The 19449-nt window shown below is 47.8% G+C and overlaps 6 protein-coding genes across 9 annotated transcripts; 2 read left to right on the forward strand and 4 right to left on the reverse strand.

Moving 5' to 3' along the window:
* Positions 1–649: 649 nt before the first annotated feature.
* Positions 650–5118, reverse strand: LOC120453326 (cellular tumor antigen p53). Of its 2 annotated transcripts, XM_039637986.1 has the most exons (9): positions 4994–5118; positions 4629–4937; positions 4132–4251; positions 4033–4069; positions 3943–3969; positions 1849–2158; positions 1538–1784; positions 1068–1474; positions 650–1007 (listed from the first exon to the last, which is right to left on the reverse strand). In XM_039637986.1, the coding sequence occupies exons 1-9, from the start codon at positions 5035–5037 to the stop codon at positions 985–987; spliced, it is 1524 nt and encodes a 507-aa protein (XP_039493920.1). In that variant the 5' UTR covers positions 5038–5118; the 3' UTR covers positions 650–984. The 2 variants fall into 2 exon arrangements, with proteins under 2 accessions (XP_039493920.1, XP_039493921.1); XM_039637987.1 differs by lacking the exons at positions 4629–4937; positions 4994–5118 and adding an exon at positions 4407–4547.
* Positions 2172–3930, forward strand: LOC120453327 (putative gustatory receptor 94a). The gene has a single exon (XM_039637988.1). It carries the CDS (start codon positions 2710–2712, stop codon positions 3922–3924), a length of 1215 nt encoding a protein of 404 aa, XP_039493922.1. The 5' UTR covers positions 2172–2709; the 3' UTR covers positions 3925–3930.
* Positions 5119–5402: 284 nt separating the features above from the next.
* On the reverse strand, positions 5403–7385 carry LOC120451008 (cystinosin homolog). Its single transcript, XM_039634324.2, has 7 exons — positions 7286–7385; positions 7113–7209; positions 6868–7050; positions 6446–6806; positions 5944–6232; positions 5782–5884; positions 5403–5687 (listed from the first exon to the last, which is right to left on the reverse strand). The coding sequence occupies exons 1-7, from the start codon at positions 7347–7349 to the stop codon at positions 5588–5590; spliced, it is 1197 nt and encodes a 398-aa protein (XP_039490258.1). The 5' UTR covers positions 7350–7385; the 3' UTR covers positions 5403–5587.
* Positions 7386–9659: 2274 nt separating this feature from the next.
* LOC120451007 (scaffold protein salvador) lies at positions 9660–12430 on the reverse strand. Of its 2 annotated transcripts, none has more exons than XM_039634323.1 (3): positions 11441–12430; positions 10069–11007; positions 9660–9997 (listed from the first exon to the last, which is right to left on the reverse strand). In XM_039634323.1, the coding sequence occupies exons 1-3, from the start codon at positions 12235–12237 to the stop codon at positions 9931–9933; spliced, it is 1803 nt and encodes a 600-aa protein (XP_039490257.1). In that variant the 5' UTR covers positions 12238–12430; the 3' UTR covers positions 9660–9930. The 2 variants fall into 2 exon arrangements, with proteins under 2 accessions (XP_039490257.1, XP_039490256.1); XM_039634322.1 differs by having other exon boundaries at positions 11426–12430.
* A 136-nt stretch (positions 12431–12566) lies between these two features.
* LOC120451009 (ubiquitin-like domain-containing CTD phosphatase 1) lies at positions 12567–13853 on the forward strand. The gene is made up of 2 exons (XM_039634325.1): positions 12567–12901; positions 12956–13853. The coding sequence occupies exons 1-2, from the start codon at positions 12742–12744 to the stop codon at positions 13756–13758; spliced, it is 963 nt and encodes a 320-aa protein (XP_039490259.1). The 5' UTR covers positions 12567–12741; the 3' UTR covers positions 13759–13853.
* LOC120451006 lies at positions 13789–18553 on the reverse strand. 2 transcript variants are annotated; one of them, XM_039634320.2, is made up of 9 exons: positions 17848–18553; positions 17680–17769; positions 16737–17081; positions 16469–16658; positions 15648–15888; positions 15368–15548; positions 15098–15311; positions 14841–15038; positions 13789–14778 (listed from the first exon to the last, which is right to left on the reverse strand). In XM_039634320.2, exons 1-9 carry the CDS (start codon positions 17933–17935, stop codon positions 13854–13856), a joined length of 2472 nt encoding a protein of 823 aa, XP_039490254.1. In that variant the 5' UTR covers positions 17936–18553; the 3' UTR covers positions 13789–13853. The 2 variants fall into 2 exon arrangements, with proteins under 2 accessions (XP_039490254.1, XP_039490255.1); XM_039634321.2 differs by lacking the exon at positions 17680–17769 and having other exon boundaries at positions 17848–18552.
* Positions 18554–19449: the final 896 nt, after the last annotated feature.

A 19449-nucleotide genomic window follows, 5' to 3' on the forward strand; every position in this document is an offset into this window, starting at 1 on the left:
CTCAACTCGCATCAAAAACCACTTTTCTTGGCGCTCGTCGAACGAGAATTGAGTGAGTCGCTCCGCTGGGTTTTGAGCACTTTGGTCGACCCATTTTCGAGGTGCCAAACTGGTAGGCCGGCCGAAGAAGTGGCAGTGGTAGCCGGGCAAAAAAGGACTGGCCCCAAATGGAAGTCGATGCATCCGCTTGGGCTGAATTTTGGCCACGGCTAGGCAGGCTAGCATTCCGTTACGATTGGGGCATACTTAATGCCCTGCCCTAGGTCAATGAACAGCGATCGGTGGACGGGCTAGAGTAAACATTTAGCTGCCGCATGTGGCAAAAGCTAAAGTCGCCTGCAGCTGCGGCACAGTGTCAACATCTGGTGTTTTTTGCACTTTTTGCATCCTCGCACATGTGCAACGCTGGCGCAACGCATGCGCCCAGCTTGAGGTTGTTTTTTTAAGCATAGAACTAAAACCAAAGACGTGCAGATACGGGTATAAATATAAAGTATGTAAATGCGGCCAGCAATTTTGACATATTAGCAGCTAGCTAGCTGCGTTGCATCCCGAGAGCATTGACCGCACACAAGCCACACATGTCGCATAGCATGTGCTCCGCGATAGCGGTACAGTAGGGTCTATGCATTGGCGTACACCACGATGATTCGTTTGCAAAATATGACAACTCTCTTTAATCAACTCACTTTTGGCTTATTTGTACAGAGTATGATGCATGTTTCATTCCGTGTGGTAGACAAAAGTTACGTAGTTTCATACAACTATAGTTAACAATAGTATGCTATCAAAAATATAAAAATGTTTTCTTTTTGGCCATCGAACATGCCAAAATAGTAATATCACCGTTAAACGCCTTACGAACAAGGACTAATACAAAGTTAAGAGATTTATAGCTATACCTCACAGATGCAACACATTTTAAAGGTGTTTGCCGGTTCTTACTATAAATTATACACTTGTTATTGTTGACCAGCTTAAAAGTCATGGCAGCTCAAAGGCACTTTCTGAAAGGAAAGTTGGGTAAGTAAATCTTAATCTCTTAGTCTTTCGATCTATTTGCTTACTCTTCAGGCTCAGCAATTTGTTGGCATGGCGACGCAGATTCTCTTGGTTGGGATTGCGCAGCACTTCAGCCGCCGCCTCCTTAATCATGCCCTCGATGCTCTGCAGCAGCCATTCCTTTTTGGGGCACGTAATGGCCAAACGGTACTCGCCATCCTGTGTTCGCGATACGTTCCACTCTACGAAGGAGTCGTCGCAGTCGCGGCTGTCATTGCTCTCCGTCTCCTCCATCTTTATAGCACTGCGCCGACGAACTTTCGACGGTTTTACGTACGGCTCAGCATCATCGGTGTCGTCCGCTACGGACTTGCGCTTCTTGCCATTGAGCTGGCGTTCGTCTTGGTTGCGATCACGTTTGGGGCACGTACAAATTTTAACATCCAGAACCTGCTGTCCCACGATATCGCCGCTGCAAGATAGAAAACACGTTAAGTTCTGTTCCAAGCTTTTGGAGCATCTGATGTAACCTTACCATGCTTTCTCCAGGCAGAAAACTAAGGAAGTTTCTTTTCGCCCAATACACGAATTTTGGCAAACGAACTTGAAGGCCAAGGTTTGGCGCACGTGCCCAGTGCGGTTTCCAGAGCGACTCATGTTTAAAGGGATTATCACGGAAAAGCGCTCTGAAACGCCCTTGCCCTGGGCAGTTCCGCAATAGACACTGTTGGGATTCTCGCTGCGCAGCAAGCTGTCCCGCACTTTTGCGTTATGGGCAGTCACTGAAGGTTTGTACAAATGATAGTTAGATATTGCTCCTCGATCTGTGTTATAAGATCCACTTACAAGGCTCTACACTCAGGTGATTTTGGCAACGCAACACAGGACCACTGACATCCTTCGAGAAACAAAGAAACACGCGCAGATTAAGCGGCTGAATGGGCATCTTAGCCTTGAACTGTACGTCCACGTTAAAGGTCTTGTTCATCCGGATGTAGAGCTTGTTCAGCGGAACCGAGTACATCCAGTGGGACTTGGGCGGCTCATCCAAAACCATGCTAAAGCTATAGCCTCCGATGTTGTGATTCTCCAGTTTGGGCAGCGTGTTCGCCTGGCTCTGAATATCCTGCAGCATCATCTCGCGCAGCACCGATTGCTGTAAACAAAAACAAGATATTATTTGAATGATAACTTTGCCTAGAATCATTTAAAGGTTCACACTTTGCGCTCATAGAGCTGATAGAGCTTCATGTTCCTGCTTGCTCGAGTTACAAATGGACTGCCGATTTATTTTGTTCAATTTATTCACAAGTGCTTGCAATTCTCGCTGAACGGTGACGACAAGTAGGAGTGTGCCCTGCTAATCGGCTAGATAAGAGTGTTTTGTTCTGTCCTCTAACTGAAAGTGAGCCCCAACGCGGCTTTGACGTCATGTTGCTCTTATGAAATTGCAGGCACCAGCTGAGTCACGCAAGGAATGTCGCTTCCCGCACGCTTCTTCTGCTCTTTTGTTGTGGCCAACGCAACGCATGCTCAGTTGGTCTTTAGACGGCCGGCGAAATACATGCGTTTCGTGATGTGTCCAGATAGTGTCGGGCTACTTGACAGGTCCTCTAGATGCCATCAGTTGGATGGTTGGAAAACAATTAAGCAGATATTTATGCTGCGGGAAATGCACATACAGTTTGCATTAATTGTTCGAGAAAAATGGACTTCACTAGCGACTACGCGCATCGGCGTATGGTGAAATTTCTGACGATCACGCTGATTGTTTTTATGACCGCCTTTGGACTCCTGGCCAATCGATATCGCCCGGGCCGTCGTGAGAGATTCCGCTTCTCAAAGGCCTATCTGGCCTTCGCTTTGCTGTGGACAATTGCATTCAGCTTCATTTACGGACGGCAGATCTACAAGGACTACCAGCAGGGCCAGATCAACCTGAAGGACGCCACCACCTTGTACAGCTATATGAACATCATAGTGGCTGTTATTAACTATATGACACAGATGATAATCAGTGACCATGTGGCCAAAATGATGAGCAGAGTGCCCTTCTTTGACACCCTAAAAACACTACGCCTGGACAGCAGGTCGCTGTACAAATCCATAGCTTTGGCCCTGGTCAAGACCATTGTTTTTCCCCTGACATTGGAAGTGGCTCTTATACTGCAACAGAGGCGGCAACATCCCGAGATCAGCTTGATCTGGACCTTGTACCGGCTGTTTCCATTGATTATTTCCAATCTTCTGAATAACTGCTACTTCGGGGCAATGGTGGTGGTGAAGGAGATGCTGTACGCTCTGAACAGGCGGCTGGATGCACAGTTGCAGGAGGTGAATCTGCTGCAGAGGAAGGACCAGCTTAAGCTGTACACTAAATACTATCGCATGCAGCGATTTTGCGCCTTGGCGGATGAACTGGACCAGCTTGCGTATCGCTATAGATTAATATATGTGCACTCCGGAAAGTATCTGACTCCAATGTCCTTGTCCATGATTCTGTCGCTCGTCTGCAACCTGCTCGGTATAACAGTGGGCTTCTACAGTCTGTACTACGCCATAGCGGACACCTTTATCATGGGCAAGCCGTACGATGGACTTGGTTCGCTGATCAACCTGGTGTTTCTGTCTATCTCGCTGGCGGAGATCACATTGCTCTCGCATTTGTGCAACCACCTGTTGGTGGCCACCCGAAGATCGGCAGTTATCCTCCAGGAGATGAATCTGCAGTATGCTGACTGTCGCTATCGTCAGGCAGTCCATAACTTCACCATGCTGGTCACGGTGACCAAGTACCAGATTAAGCCCTTGGGCTTGTACGAGCTGGACATGCGACTGATCATCAATGTCTTCTCGGCGGTGGCCAGTTTCCTGCTGATTCTCGTGCAGGCCGATCTGTACCAGCGCTTCATGATGTACTAAGTTATCGATGTTACCCACCTGGCTGAACTGCATCAGATTCCCGGACTGTGGCGAATAATAATAAAAAATTAGCAAGTTATAGTTTTGCAGATTGTCAGCGCAACTCACATTTAATCCCTGCAAAAAGGCCATGGGTTCCGTGGTCCTGGAAGGATAAAAACAGTGAGAATTAGCAACTAGGAAAACCACCTGTAACCAGGTACCCACAATTCCGATCCCGATACCGCCACCGTTTGTTCAATGTCCTCCTTCATATCCTCCACGGTGGAGTCCGCCGATCCCAAGGAGGCTTCGTTGGCCACCTGGACGTCATCCTCGGAATCGGTGCTGCAGTGTAAATTGAAATAAAACTTAGTAACAAACTGCGCCTTAGCCGGATGAACAAACACAAACAAGTTGGTCGCGTGAATGATGCAAGTACAAGCGTGTTGCTACATGCATGGTTTGTATGGTTTGATCTTCAGTTTGTGGCCGCACTGTACCTGACTTTGTGCCACGACATTGGCTGTGATATATACATGCCTATCAGCTATATCTGATCAAGCGATCGGTCGGGGAAGAAGGCTAAATATTAAAATAAATTCGCTAAAAACTACCGAATCGTATGGCCACTGACGATTTAGATTTTGGTATTCGCCACGCAACGCAAACTATCGTAGGAGCCGATGTTTATCGAATCGAGCGCGTGTTTTGAATTTGCTCACCCCTTGTGGCAGATGAATTTGTTGCATGTTTTCATGTTATTATTGGCATCGGAATTATTGTTGCCTGAGTTTTCCAGATTGTTAGTAAGCTGCGCCATGTTGCATCCTCCAGAGGCTTGCTCCCCATGCATCATCTGGTTGGGATATCCGTTGGCCCCGAAACTCTGCGGCAAGTTGGAACCTTCGCTGCTGGAGAATCGAGCTGTTGGCTCTGCGAAGATTTCGTTGCCGACATCCCACAAATCCAGAAACTCCCCGTAAGCTCCAAAAATTGTGCGACTATTGGTACGCGAAACAATCGAAGTGTTTCTGCAAAAACGTGCATTATTTGGTTGGGTAAGTCCGAAAGTAGAAGCTCCTCTTACTGGTTAAAAGTCAAGCTAAACGACGAGGACCTTTGGAGACTCATGGCTGCGCATTCAATTAAATAAACTTTTTTTTAGCAGTTGCGTGTTTTTTTGCAAAAAGTTGGCGTGCTCCAGAGTTGTCGACTATCCACAATTTGGGTGTCTTGATGGGCCCTCAGCACATGAATCGCTATCGATGAGCTATCGATGAGCTATCGATTGAGACTATGCTGCGAACGAACAGTGATGCCCATAATGCGGCAAGTTTGAATTTCTGGTTCGAAAGTTGTTCAATACTTTAATCTGTTTATTAGTTTGAAAATTACATGCCACAAACAAGAAATTGGTTTCACAGCATAGCCCTTTGAATGGTCGACCAAAATACCGTAAGATTTGCGGCTTCTAAAATGAGTAATAATTTAAGTTTTATTTGCTGTTTAAATTCCAATCTAAGCCAAACTAGCATATTTAAATTAAAACACTTGAATTATACAATGCTTAGGCAGCTATGGCGTACAGATATATATATATATATTTACAGTTCTAAGAATGTACAAGAAGCGCTACTGGCACAAAAGTCTTTCTCTACAGCAGACATATGATAATGCAGCTCTAATATTTCTCAGTCGTCACTTCGCTCGGCGACTCATTTGATCGATTTTGAACCTCCGTCACAGTGGTGAGGTCAGAGCTCGATGATTCCCTCGAATGCCTGTGGATACATGGAAAACAGCACAGTAATGATAAGTGTACAGTGGAGATGCAAGTTTAGATTGAGTTTTATCTACAAAGAATGGTTTAATTACCTATAAAACACGTAGTGCTGCAGCATGAAGAAAATATCGAAGAGCACAGAGAACAGACCCAGTCCGAACTTGGTGGGATCCCCGAAGAGGGACACCCAGTCATCTGGAAGCAAGAATCAATTTCATTCGAGACTCAGTCAGCAATAATGGGTCATCTCCTACCGTAATTATGAGCATTCAGGATCATCTGCAGCATGCTCAGAGTTCCTCCCGTGAAATCCAGCAGGATGTTACCAATGCTCCAGCCGGAGGTGCTCTTGCGGCGATAGTTCATCAGAGCCTGCGGCACATACTTGATGATGGTGATGGTCAGCTTCACGTAGCTGCAGTAGTAGAGAAAGTCCAGCCAGTGGATGACGGAGCCTCCGGCCAAACCGGCGGACACGACGACGACCACGGCGAAGATGGCCAGGATTCCGTAGGCAATGAACGACACCCTTTGCTGTGCCCTCTGCATTAGTTAAAGGAAATATAAATGTTTATACGCCATAATTAAAAATCAAAAACTATATGATAGATGTTATCTGCGCTTCATATCAAAAGTATCCACTGTGACTCAAATTAATTGGTATTTTGATTGATGGCAATTAGTGTTCAATTCAGCAACTGTTGTCACTGTGCTGATAAGGCCATTGAAAGTTGGAAAAATTGGCAATATGAATACCTGATAGAAAAAGCACTGCAGGATCGTAATGCAGGTGGCAAACATGGCGTGCAATGAGAACACCACATCGTTGAGCATCACAGGATTCACGCCCAGCGGATATCGCTGCTCGTACTCGCTCTGCAGATCCTCGATGAAGTAGAGGCCGCAGTTGAACATGCTGTACAGGGTGAAGCCCACTATGTTGAGGGCCAGGAAGTCAAAGTTCAGGCCCTCGACGGACTTGCGGCGATAGTTGCTCCAGATCTGCGGATAGAAGGACACCGACCAGGCCACAAAGTAAATCCAGCCGAAGATGATGGAGGTGTATATCAAAGCTCTCGATTTGGCCACAGTCACGCGAACAAACACATCCTTTACACTGGAGTAAATCAATTTTTTTTTGCAGTTTCCGAAGAACTGAAGTCCGAGAAATTACTCACATTTCTTTGTGGGCATCATCGCTATCGGCGACCACTTTGACATTGCCGGCTCTAAGACCAGTTATCACCACCGACTGATTCCCCGTACTGCCCGCTGGATACACGAAAGACGCGGGATCGATGAGCAAGTAATCCTCCGAATCCGTTCCCAGCGTAACTGGAACGTCACTGGCCAGCAATCCGCTGTAATAAAAACATCGGTTATGACGCCATATCGCTCGGATTTCCCAGCAATTGCCACTCACTTGGCGAACACCACAAAAGTCTCGCTGGTGTTCAGCAGAACAGTGATGTCATGGGAATCGACGGTGAGCAGACTGGTTTGGGCATTTCCCAGGGCAACTGTGGACAGGAGAAACTCCCTCATTAGCAAACCGCATTTCTGGAACGCTGGGGCGTTGGGCAATGGTAGGCTCACCTGTGGCCAGGAGAAGCAGCAAAGTGAGGTCCATTCTGGTTTCGTGGGATGTCTGGTTATTCATGCATGAGTTGCCAGTCCTGCTGGCATCTTCTTCAATGAAGCCCTACATGGTATTGATTTAATTGTGAATTACTTCAATTGACCAATTGACGGGTGAAATTGATAACTAGGGAGTCTGGGTCTGGGTCTGGAATGCAGCTCCTGCCACCTTGTTGTATACTTCGATTCGATGGCCCATCGATGCCCCATATAATAATATGTTAAAGGGGCCCAAATTAAAATGATATAATACATTATACAAATATACATTTTTCGATAAGCAATTTGTTCTGAAAAGCTTTCAGTGCAATCTACGCACACGCTCGCTTCATCTGGAATTGGAATTCGTGTGTTTTGTTGTCGAGATAAAAGTCGGCAACCTTCACCAAATGTCGCTCAATGTTACAACTTTGCAATTGGAGCACACTTTCGCACGGCACACGATTGAGCAGCCCCCACTTTATATGGGCTATTGGACGTAGCAGGAAATATACACGGCTTTGTCGGCCGATTGTAAAACCAAAAGATTCCCGACTATTTATACTACATATTTATATGGCAAGGGGGCTTTAATGGGGGGAGGGCCGTGACTTGGCGATTGCAAAGAAGTGTAAAACACCGCGTGAGAAACGGGCTTATCACAATCAATGGAGCTGATAGTGTCAAGCGGTTCAATTCGAATTATTGCGGCAGTCTGCCACAAGTTGCAGATAATCAGTAGATTGGGCAATGCACTGCGCGCATTGTAATCGCAAGTCACGATCCGCCGGTGAACTTGGTTCTATATAAATCAGTCACCAACCGATCTAATAAGTGTGGTAAATTACCAGGTCTATTTAAAGTTCAAAAATCATAACTTTTAATATCATTCAACTATTTTAAGATGAAAGGTTGATATACTATGGGTTTCACTACTACACTTTTAAAATATTTAGTAACTCAGATAGTTTAGATAGCAAAGTTATTTTCAGAAAACACTTTCAGTGATAAAAATGGGTTTCGAAAAGCCCGTTGTTCCAGAGACACTCATTCATTCATGATTCCACGCACGAGATACTATTGTTATGCGGCTGTTTGAGCCGGATTAGAACTTTCACTGGCGTTTGGGAAAACAGAGGTTTCAGCCAGCGGCCAGCGCAAAACATCTGTACAAACCGCCCGATTTGGATTAAGATAAAGATACACGGATTCCGGATTAGAACAGTCTGTTTGCGAAGCTACATGCATAATCGCCACCCAACACATCACTCACGTAAAAAGAATGAAGTTAAACAATGTGTCCAACTGGCGATTAGGCGACTGCCAATGGCTACAAGTGGAATGCTATGATGGCGATGGCGACTCTCCAGCAACTGAGTGCGCGATCCGATGGATCCGTTTAAATATTGGAGCGGTGGAGTCGACGTCGTCGTTGACTTTGGCAGCGGCAGCGGCAGCGACGCCCCAACGTTAGCAACAACAACAAGTGGAGCGAGAGCGGACCGCCGCTGCTTCTTGGGACTCATTATACTTTATTTTTGCACTTGAGAACCCATCAGCCGAAAAGGTGGGCACTTCAGTCGGGAACAGCCAAGTGTTTCGACAGGTTGTCGAATGAAAACACATTAAAATACAATTTAAAAATATTAATTACATATTTATGATATTTTTAGATCAATTAAAATGTATCTGTGGGATAAGCGAACTTGCATCTCACAGTTTGAGAGTAAACAGTAGTCATACCAAACATGGAAGTATATAATATTAGTCAATGAATTTAGCGAGTCATAGTCCTTACAAGAAACAAAAGATATGAAACTATAGCCATAAGCTGAATCATTCGATTAATGCAAGCTGAATTTGCAGCCTAAAAGAGCATTCCAAACCAGAATTGAAAAGCTTCTTATCAGCAGTAGAAACTGCTTTGTTTTTTTTGAGGGACCTGCAGAAAGAGTAAAGTTTTATTAGCATTCGATAAGGGGCGACGACTCTGAATTATCAAGTTCAACTAAATGGTAGACGAGCGTTCCATGGGCGACTAAAAATAAGCGTAGCCAAACGAAAACAAACACAAGATTCACTTTCTATTGGAGCTCTTTTGGTTTTTGCCGATGCAGAATCGGCCACGATCCACTTGTGCCCAATGCATAATTTTGCAAGCGAATCGAAAACTTGGCATGGAACTCGGAAATATGTGCCAAGCCATGTCAAGTAAGACTTGGCCACCAACTGCCGCTCTTTATTTGCACTTCTGGGGCTGAATTTTTCCGAAACATCCGGCGATGAGTTGGACTCCAAGTGAAATACCTGTGGGGGTTCACGTTGCACGTCGATTACAATTGCGCTAGGCAGGTAAGATGATCAGTAAACCAGTTTAATTTGCACATTTTACAAACAAACGCCAAGCTCAAATCACATAAAGGGTATATAGAGCGTAGCACATCTACGCTTAATCAAGGCACTTGAATCATGTCATGGATCTGCTTGGCACCTTCTCGTCTGGTCTTGTCTAAGGCACTGATTTCGCGATGAGTCGATGGTTAAATAAGTTAAAGGTCGATTACAGGACACTATGATGTATATAGCTGCTGGCGAGTATGTGGTCTGAATCAGTCGTCACCTGGTCACTGGTTTTGGTTCTGGTTCTGGTTCTGGCCGGCACGTCGATTCTTCTCGAGTATCAAAGCGCGACTGAAATGCGTAACAAGAGAGTAGTGGCTTTTCGGAGCGGAAAACGCAGAGAAATGTGGCTGTTCACTTACCGGTAGCGCTCGTAGAATCCCACGATGGTGCCCAGTTCCTGCTTGAAAAGCCGCACCAGCATGCTGTCGAAACCCTCCAGTTCCGGCAGGCTGAACATGTTGAACTGCAGCAGGTGGTCCTTGGAGGAGTCCGCCTCGGAGTAGACGGCCAGCCACTTGGGGATCTCCTCGAGCAGATAGGGATTTGCCGGCACCAGAGCATTGTGAGTGTGCGTGGGTGGAGCATAAAGCGACGCCTCTGGTCGAATCGCTTTCGGAGGCTCCGCGGACGTCGTATACACGTAGTAGGATGTCAAACACGGATGCTGACGCTGGCACTGCCCGGTATACTGGTTCTCGTAGTAGGTGCCGTGCATTTTAGACACCACCCGCCGCCAGCCCACCGGCAGACCCTCCCGCTCCAGTGGATGATTCCAGTGCGTGGTATGCGCATTGTGATCGATGTAGTATTTTCGGCCATGGAGCGTGTACTGAGTGGCCCAACCGGGCGGCAGTGGCAGCTCTTCGGGCTCTGTGAGCGACTGCTGTGATGGTACCTTCTGCAGTGATCCATTGGCACTGCCTCCCGCTCCGCCAACGACACTGGGCGGAGTTCGTGGTGGGGCGTACAGAGATTGCACTGAGGTAGAGGCGCCGCGAACACTGCCAGAGCTACCGCCACGACCGCTGCCGCTCAGGGATCCACCCCCGCTTCCAGATGGCACCGTCAGGTGACCCTGATGGTGATGCTGCGGAACCACGGCCAGCGTGGCCGACGAGGCCGTCGTGTTGCTGTATATGGGCGACTCCGATCGCTGCGACTGAGTGGCGCGCATCGAGTTGACACGGTACGGATTCTCGTAGATCGGGTACGAATCGCTGGAGTAGCTGCCGCCCAGGTGAGGTGCCAGTTGCGTGTGCTGCAGTTGCTGCTGCTGTTGTTGTTGCTGCATTGGAGAGCTGTGGATAAAGAGAAGAAAATGTACTTAAAAAGGGTTTTTATATACATATACCATCATATAAAACTTATGATGGTAAGACAAGAAAAAAACAGTTGTGTATATATAGTGTTTTTCGTATCTAAAATAAATTTAGCTTAGTGCATTTCCCATCTATGATCTTTAAAAAAATCTTTGAATAATAAAATTTCCGAAAATAACAAATTGTGCTTGGTCATTGTTTAAAAGTGATAATAATATAAATTGAATGGACTGTCAGCGCTCTTTGACTCGTACAAGTACTATACAAATTCTAGTTTATACCTCCTAAGCCTCCTCACTTTCTCTTTCTGCTGATCAAGCGCTGCTCTATTATCAATGGCCCCTTTATCAATCGAGCGCTATCTATTCGAATTTAGTAATAACCAAAGGCAGTTTACCTAGTGGGCTGGTACCTGGGCTGTCGCTCCCTGATGGACATGGCAGCACGATCAAATCGCAGGGTGGAGCCAAACGGCGTTGAGGCGTGCTGCTGGTGGAGCTGAGGATGCTGCTGCTGTGGCGGGACGGCGTAGTGGGCGGGCGAGTGCGGCCGCTGTGGCAGTTGCAGCATGTTGGCGTAGGAGGCGCTGAGCAGGCCCTGATCTGCATCGTAGCTCTCACCACCCAGATGTGGATGATGCTGCCGCTGGGTGGTGGAGTAGCTGCGCTGGAACGCACCGGCTCCCGGCGCCGGTGATGATGTGGTCTGCAGCAAAGGCGACGATTGCTGCCGACGCATCCTCTCGATCTGCTCGATGTTCACGTAGTTGCTGCTGCTCTGACTCAACTGGTTACTGCTGGCCCGGAACTGGTGGGGCGGCAGGGGTGGATGACTGCGCACATGCGGATGGGCGGGATGGGGCAGGGAGTGGGGATGCGAGTGGGAGTGCTGTTGCAGGGGCATCTGGCTCTGGGCCCGTCGCGCATGATAGTAGTCCGGCTGGGAGTCCGTGCAGGAGTAGGTGTTCCGACTGGTGCTCGAGCTGCGCGGATGGAACTCACAGCTGGGCGAGGTGCTGGCACAGCGCTGCAGCGACTTCTTCTTGGCACGCTGATCGCTCGTCCACACATTGATCACCGGAATCTCCGGTGGGGTGTCCTTCTTCATGTACTTCCCCACCACGCCCTCCTTGTGCTGGGACTTCTCCTTGTTCCGGCGCGAGAGCATCGTCGGTTTTCGGTTGCACAGCAGGATCGTTAGATAGTTCATGCAGACTCTGTTTCCGCTCGGATTCCGGATCGCTGTCTTTGTTTAGTCCATTTTCGAGCTAAATTTGTGCTGTACGATCGGTTTTTTTGTTTTCAGCTGGTGGCCAGTGTGGCCAATGGAGTGGCGGAACAATCGCTTATTGGTAAATTGGGGACATTCCTCATGTCCGCATGTATTTAATTACTTGCAAGATATATTTTCATTTGAAACTTTTAAGTTGTTTATAAATAAACCTGGGAAAACGTAATAAAAAAAAAATAACTCTTCTTGATGCTTTTGTTGTAAACCGAAAGCAATCGAATACGCCGGTCATCTCAATCGATAGTAGCTATCGATTTCTGACAGCTCGACTGGTGAATCTGTTTATATGGTCGTCTAAAAAATAAGTTGATAGTTTTTAGGTGCATTATTGTAAACCACTAACTGGATACAGTCCAAGTAGCTTGCCATACCATTGATGGTGTGATAGATCTATAGCGGAATAAGCATCAACTGGGCACAAAAATGGAGGTGAAGGAAGTGGTCGTGATTGTTAAATGGAGTGGTAAGGAGTACCCGGTGGACCTCACCGACCAGGACACCGTGGAAGTGCTGCGCCACGAGATATTCCGCAAGACACAGGTGCGTCCTGAGCGCCAGAAGCTGCTTAACCTAAAGTACAAAGGTGAGTAAATCGTAGGTTCGGAAAATTTCAGTTGTAAGATCCAATGACTTGCAGGAAAGACAGCAGCCGACAATGTGAAGATCAGCGCCTTGGAGCTGAAGCCCAACTTCAAGCTTATGATGGTGGGCTCCACGGAGGCGGACATTGAGGATGCCTGCAGCCTGCCGGATGATATTGGCGAGGTGGTCGATGACTTCGACGATGCCGATGAACGCGAGGAATCCGTAGAGCACTCCTCCGTATATTTGGCCAAGGTGCAGCGTCGTGTGCGAGACTACAAGATCAAGGAACTAGCACCGCCGCGTGAGGGCAAGAAGCTGCTTGTCCTGGACATTGACTATACCCTATTCGATCACCGCTCGCCGGCTGAAACGGGCACGGAGCTAATGCGTCCGTATCTGCACGAGTTTCTGGCTTCCGCCTACGAGGATTACGACATCGTCATCTGGTCCGCCACCAGCATGCGCTGGATCGAGGAGAAGATGCGCCTGCTGGGCGTGGCCAGTAACGAGAACTACAAGGTGATGTTCTACTTGGACTCCACCGCCATGATCTCAGTTCATGTGCCGGAGCGCGGTGTGGTGGATGTGAAGCCGCTTGGTGTGATCTGGGCCCTGTACAAGCAATATAGCTCCAGCAACACCATCATGTTTGATGACATACGTCGCAACTTCCTGATGAATCCCAAGTCCGGCCTAAAGATCCGCCCATTCCGCCAGGCCCATCTCAACCGCGGCACGGACACTGAGCTACTTAAGCTGTCCGACTACTTGCGCAAAATCGCTCACCACTGCCCGGATTTCAACTCGCTAAACCATCGCAAGTGGGAGCACTACCATCCCAAGAAGAACTCCTGAACTCTTCCTCGTTTGCAATCGTTTGTAAGATTTGAATAGAATTATGTTTTATTAAATTAATATGCATTTTGTACGCATTGCGTTCCAGCCGACAATTAGAGTGTGTATCCGCCTTGGTCCGCCCAGTGGACTCTTCTCGCCTCCAGGTACTCTTCGTGCAGCCTGCGGCGCTCATCCTCGAGCTTGGCCAGCCGGCGGTAGCGCTGCAGCACCATGCCGCAGCCAAAGAGCAGGGCAACTTGACAGATGAGCCAAAAGATGAACAGTGCAATCAGCAGGCTCTGGTTTATGCAAACGTTATCTAGGTGCAGCGGGTCGTCTATGCCAGCAATGAGTAGCACTCCCCGCTCGCCGTACAGATAACTGTTGGCGTTACTTTGGTCCGGACCGTGCACACGAATGTTGTAGTTGAGGGGTAGTTCCTCCTGCGCTCGGGTGTAGTTACTCTTGTCTTGTTGTGGAGCAACATCCACTACCTTGGAGATGTACACAGGGTTCTGAACTCGTAGGTCTTCCGGTCTGCGATCTGGATGCTCAGCCTGCCGTCTTCTCCGCTGCCAGGATGTACTGACACAGTTGCTGGGCGAGCAGCGCTCCACGCAGAAGCGGATCTTCACATCGAAGCTTACGTTGGCTGTGCCCGAGAACTTGAAGGCATGGAAGCGAGCGCGCAGCATGCTCCTGGTGGCCGTGTGCACCCTTTCCAAAGCGGGAAACACACTGGCATCCGTGGGACAGCCGCGCTCATCGATCAGCAGCACGTAGTTCTCATTGTCCGCTGTCTTGGCCACCAGCGAGGTGGCACGAAAGTCCGGTAGTGGTGCCAGCTGCAACTCCATGTGCTCTGCCAACTGCTGCGCACTATACTCGGCCACAATCTGGAGTTCCAGGTTCTGTCCAATCTGCACATCGTTGGTCTCGTGCTGTTGCGACAGATCCACAATCTGCAGTGAGATGCTGGGATGCGGATGGGGTCCAGTGCTGCTGTTGTAGTGCACCACACCCTCGTGTGGGAACATGCTGCGGGTATCGAATGAGGTGGTAAATAGATTTTAAAGGATTAGAGTCAAGAATAAACTCACTGTTCTGCGTACTCCAAGGAGGACTCCAGTGCAATGGCACTGGGCACAGGCTCTGAGGCATCCACACTGCTGTCCCGCACCGAAACGCCCAGCGATGTGGTGGCATTGCTCTGTATACAGCCCACCTTGATGAGCCGGTCGCCCTGGGTCTGCACATTGGGATTGTTTTGGATGACCACCAGGGCAGATATGAACGTTCTAGACAATTTAAGAGATATAATGAAAGGAAAGTGGTATTAAAATAGACTGAACCTTACCTTTGGTATTCCTGCGTCATTTCATAGGCGCGCAGGATGCCACATCGGTTCTCCTTTACCTCGCTGCCGATCTGGAGCGTCAGCAGGACACTCCCGTTGCCGGATCCCCTGGCCAGGCAGTCCTTGGAGTGCATGCTGGCATAGATCTTGCCGGCGAACCAATCCTTGGGATTGTACTTGATGGACATTTCATCCCGGGTGCAAAACACACGGACTGCGGGATAGGAAAACGATTAAGATTGGTTATACCACATTTCCAGGAGCTCTTACCATCCAGGCACTTCACCCTCCTCATGTAGACCGAGTTTTCGCGGAGCTTCAGACTTCGAGGACCCAGGGACACAATGTCCTCCGAGTGGAGGAGACACTCGGACAGCGAGAGCTGGTTCACATAGTAGAAGGAGACACCCTGGCAGTAGAACTTCGCCTCGTGGGAGCACAGCGCCTGACACTGCAACACGAATGTAGAAGTCATCAATCACTCATCCGACCACCCCATCCATTTCGATTACAATCATAATGCGCGACATCCGAAGCGCGGCGGACACACCTCTTTCTGGGAGAGGCCCAAATACCTGGCCTCCGCATAGATGAAGCTGCTGTTGGCGTACAGCTCATAGGAACAGTTGTCACTTTCGACGGCCCGCTCGTGGCACTGGTTCTCCATGTACTCCTCGTCGTACGGAGCAGCGCGGAAGGCGTCCGGCTGGACGGTCTTGTCCCTGTCGCTCAGCATGCACCTGCCGAGGCGGGGAGACGGACGCTGGCCAGGACCCGCATCGCCACGGAAGCTGCGAACAAGGGTTAAAGGTTATGAAGGGATATGTTACGTGACTAATGTGGCCCAGTCAGAATTGATAATACTCCAGTTTGGGGTAATTCAAAAGAACCTGATATATTAAAATTTCAAAAAAATATATTGTTAATTGCGGATGATCTCACTTTTCAATGCTATACATACAAAGGGTACATATAACATCTAATATATTAATAGACTCATCTTATTGTTATGAAATTCGGATATTTAATTTTGTGATATTTTTGAATTCTGTCGTTATTTATTTCGAAAAGAGCATAGTTTCGTTTCTACGAAGTTTAATGATAAAAACATAGAACTAGGCTGTAAATTACTAAATTCGGACTTGTATTGTAAGCCCTCTGAAATGATTGAACAGTCCTAACCTATCCCATCACCACCCTCGAGTGATGTCATAATCCGGCGCAAAGCCTCGGCCATGCATTAAAAATGCACAACAAAGGCTATTAACTTGTCCGGGCAACAAGCAACTACAACAACCAACCACTGACAACCGTCAACCGCCAACAACGAACAACCAAACAGCTAACAGCTAACAGCAAACAGTCAATTACCGCTCACGATTGTTCCGATAGGAGGGCGCAAAGGAGGCGGAGAGGCATCTGAATTGGCTTTCGAAGAAGCAGCGCTCGGCGCACTCACGCCGCGTGACCAGCGTCGGAATGGTCTTCTTGCCGTGGAAGACCAGCGTGCTGCCGGGGATTTTGGTCAGTGCCCAGAGACGCCCACGGCACGCATCGGGAACTGCAAGGTCGGAATGGATTAGGGGCGGATCACGGCCACTTCCGATTGTTGACTGTTGACTGTTGGGGGATTACTCACCGCGGAGGCAGGTCTTTTCGTAGAACACGGCCTCGCCGTCGGCCACCAGAGGCAGTTCACCCGAAATGGCCAGATAACGCGCAGTTCGCTCGAAGTACGAGTAGCCATGGCACTCGTCCGTGTCCAGCAGATGCACATAGGCAATGCAGTCGGGATCCTCGTTGCAGATGCGCCAGCACACCTGGCTGACCGGAAGCTCCTGGTCGCGGTTGTGATCCTTGAAGTTGGCCACCATTTCCGGGCCGTAGATGCGATTGCCCTCGCTCAGATACTCCAGCGGTGGCCGGAATCCGACGATCTTCTGCAGCTGCAACTGGTGCAGCGGACACTTGAGCAGCAGCGCAACTGGGGGGCAGAACGGAATGTGCCATGAATGGGATGCGCATGACTGGGAACCAAAGCATTTTTCAAATTGCCGAGCACTCATAATGGGGATCGCCTATTGATTACCATTCGATGGGTATGCCTGGTAGCTGAGCTTGTGCTCATCAATTAATTTGATATTTTTATGCATAGCTGAGCAATGAGAAAATCAATCAAGCATCAGCGGGATTAACCCTTAAGTGGGGGTTAAGGAATGTCTGAGATTGCCAATTGGAATTTATACTATTAATAACTATTTAGAAGGCTGAATTTACAATTGAAATACTGAACTATTATTACATGATTTTAAGATATAATACTGGTAACATGAGGAAATAAGTGATTATTTATAGAGGTAAAACAATATCTAGTAATTAATTTCTCCACTTCGGCTTTCCCAGAAGTTGGTTGTTTGGTTAAGGGCTCCAATGGGTGAAATTCCCACTTAAACCTAAGGAAACTCGTTCTCAGGGTGTTTGCCAATAAATAAATGTGTAATAGCAGCTGACATGCACATGCAGCTAAGCGACTTGTAAATTGATCTATTCAGTTTTGGTTTTGCTTCTCAATCCCCATTTACCGGCTTTGCTATTGAATGCAAATGGCGAGTGCGAATGCGAGTGCATCTTCAAAACGCTCTCTGAATTGGCATCATCATGGGTATAAGCGGCTAAAAGTGCAAGGGGTTTTCCAATTTTCGATTTCATATATTAGCCAAATCGACGAGAACTGCGAACTGAGAACTCACCACTTGCATTTAGGTGGAAAATTAACAAAATCGCTGCAATGGCTAATTTGCATAGCCGGGGGGCGGTCACAAATGATTGGAGTGGCATTGTTTTTCAGATGCGTTTTTGTGGCTGCAACCGCGAATTGTTTGGCATGCTCGTGCAATAAATTTTAATTGATTCTCGGGCCAGAACACGCTCTAAACTCGTAGACGCATTACACGAACAAGAGGAACAAGGGCCATTTATTCAGTGGCTTTTTGCCCGTTAGCTGGTAGCTATGGTTTTTGGCACAGTTCAACACTTTCGGCACGTGCACGCTTTGCTGGCCACTCAATCGCCTGCAGATCGAACTATTTGCATATACCCGCAATGGTATGCAAATTCAAATGAGCCAGGAGTATGCTGTTATCCTGTTTACGTGTTATCGTGTTATCCTGCCACGCTCACTGACCACTTGACATCAAATATAAATTAGAGCGATTTCCCAATGTGGGTCAGATGGCCGCCAGCAGCATCGTTGTGCTAATTACTGCAAACCCACTTGTTTATGCATTATTTATCTATTTGTTTTTGAATACGAGTACGAGTATATCGTGTGGCTTTGACTTTTGCCACCACTTCCATTAGCCAAATGCACTTTGTTTCATCCGCTTCACTTTTATCACACTTAAATTCTATGCGGCGATTGCACGTCCGACTCGCGCGACTCTCCACTTGCAAATAGCCGACTTCGATCTGGGCTCCCAGGCGAGAGATCATCGAGTCGCGAGATTCGAGCTCCGAGATCCGAGATCCATCCCCAAAGCCAGAGACCCCAGAGCGCCAGGTACTCGGCGTCTCGCTCCGAAATGCTGCGTATGTAAATGATACGAATGTGCAGTGACGCAGCGCTACACTGAGGAAAATACACTACCCAGATATAATATATAACATTCAACACAAATTACACCAAAATGTAGAGGAACATAATCCAATATTTGTATAGCTGTTTAGCAGCAATATCATTACAAAATTAAATATAAATAGCACTTTAACAGGTTCCTAAAACTATCATTTTTATATTGCCTTATGTTTAAACATGTATACTTCCAAAGTTAATTTAAGCCATTTCTATGTACATATGTATGTTTTAGAAAAGTAGTTTCTAGAATTTGTGTAATATTTTTCACATTGAGTGTACTACTAACTTGAGCTAATTATCATTTGAGCACACTTTTTCTGCCAGTGCATTGGGAAAATATTCGATCGAGCGTCGACGTCGCGGCTAACCGAGCGTATGAGAAATCCCATGTCAGCCTGGTCGACGTCGTCGTCGTCGTCGAGATTGCTGATTAGATCGCTGGAGTGTGTCGCGCGCGGAGCAGCCACCGAATTGCTCGCTGGCTCGGTTTCAATGTGCAATAAACAAAACTATTTAGCGCGTGCAAAGGGCTGGGGGTTCCTAAGAGTGGGGCAGGGTGGGGCCGCATCTGGGGGCACGGTTCAGTTCAGCCCAGTTCAGCCCAGTTCAGTTCAGCTCAGCTCAGGTGGGATCTATCGAACAGACTCCGAGTGTCTAGCCATGCATGCCCGTGTGCTGCTGTCTTTCCGACAGTTTGTTTGTTTGCACAGTTGCGCCC

This window comes from Drosophila santomea, chromosome 3R (assembly GCF_016746245.2).
Source record: "Drosophila santomea strain STO CAGO 1482 chromosome 3R, Prin_Dsan_1.1, whole genome shotgun sequence".
Taxonomy (NCBI): domain Eukaryota; kingdom Metazoa; phylum Arthropoda; class Insecta; order Diptera; family Drosophilidae; genus Drosophila; species Drosophila santomea.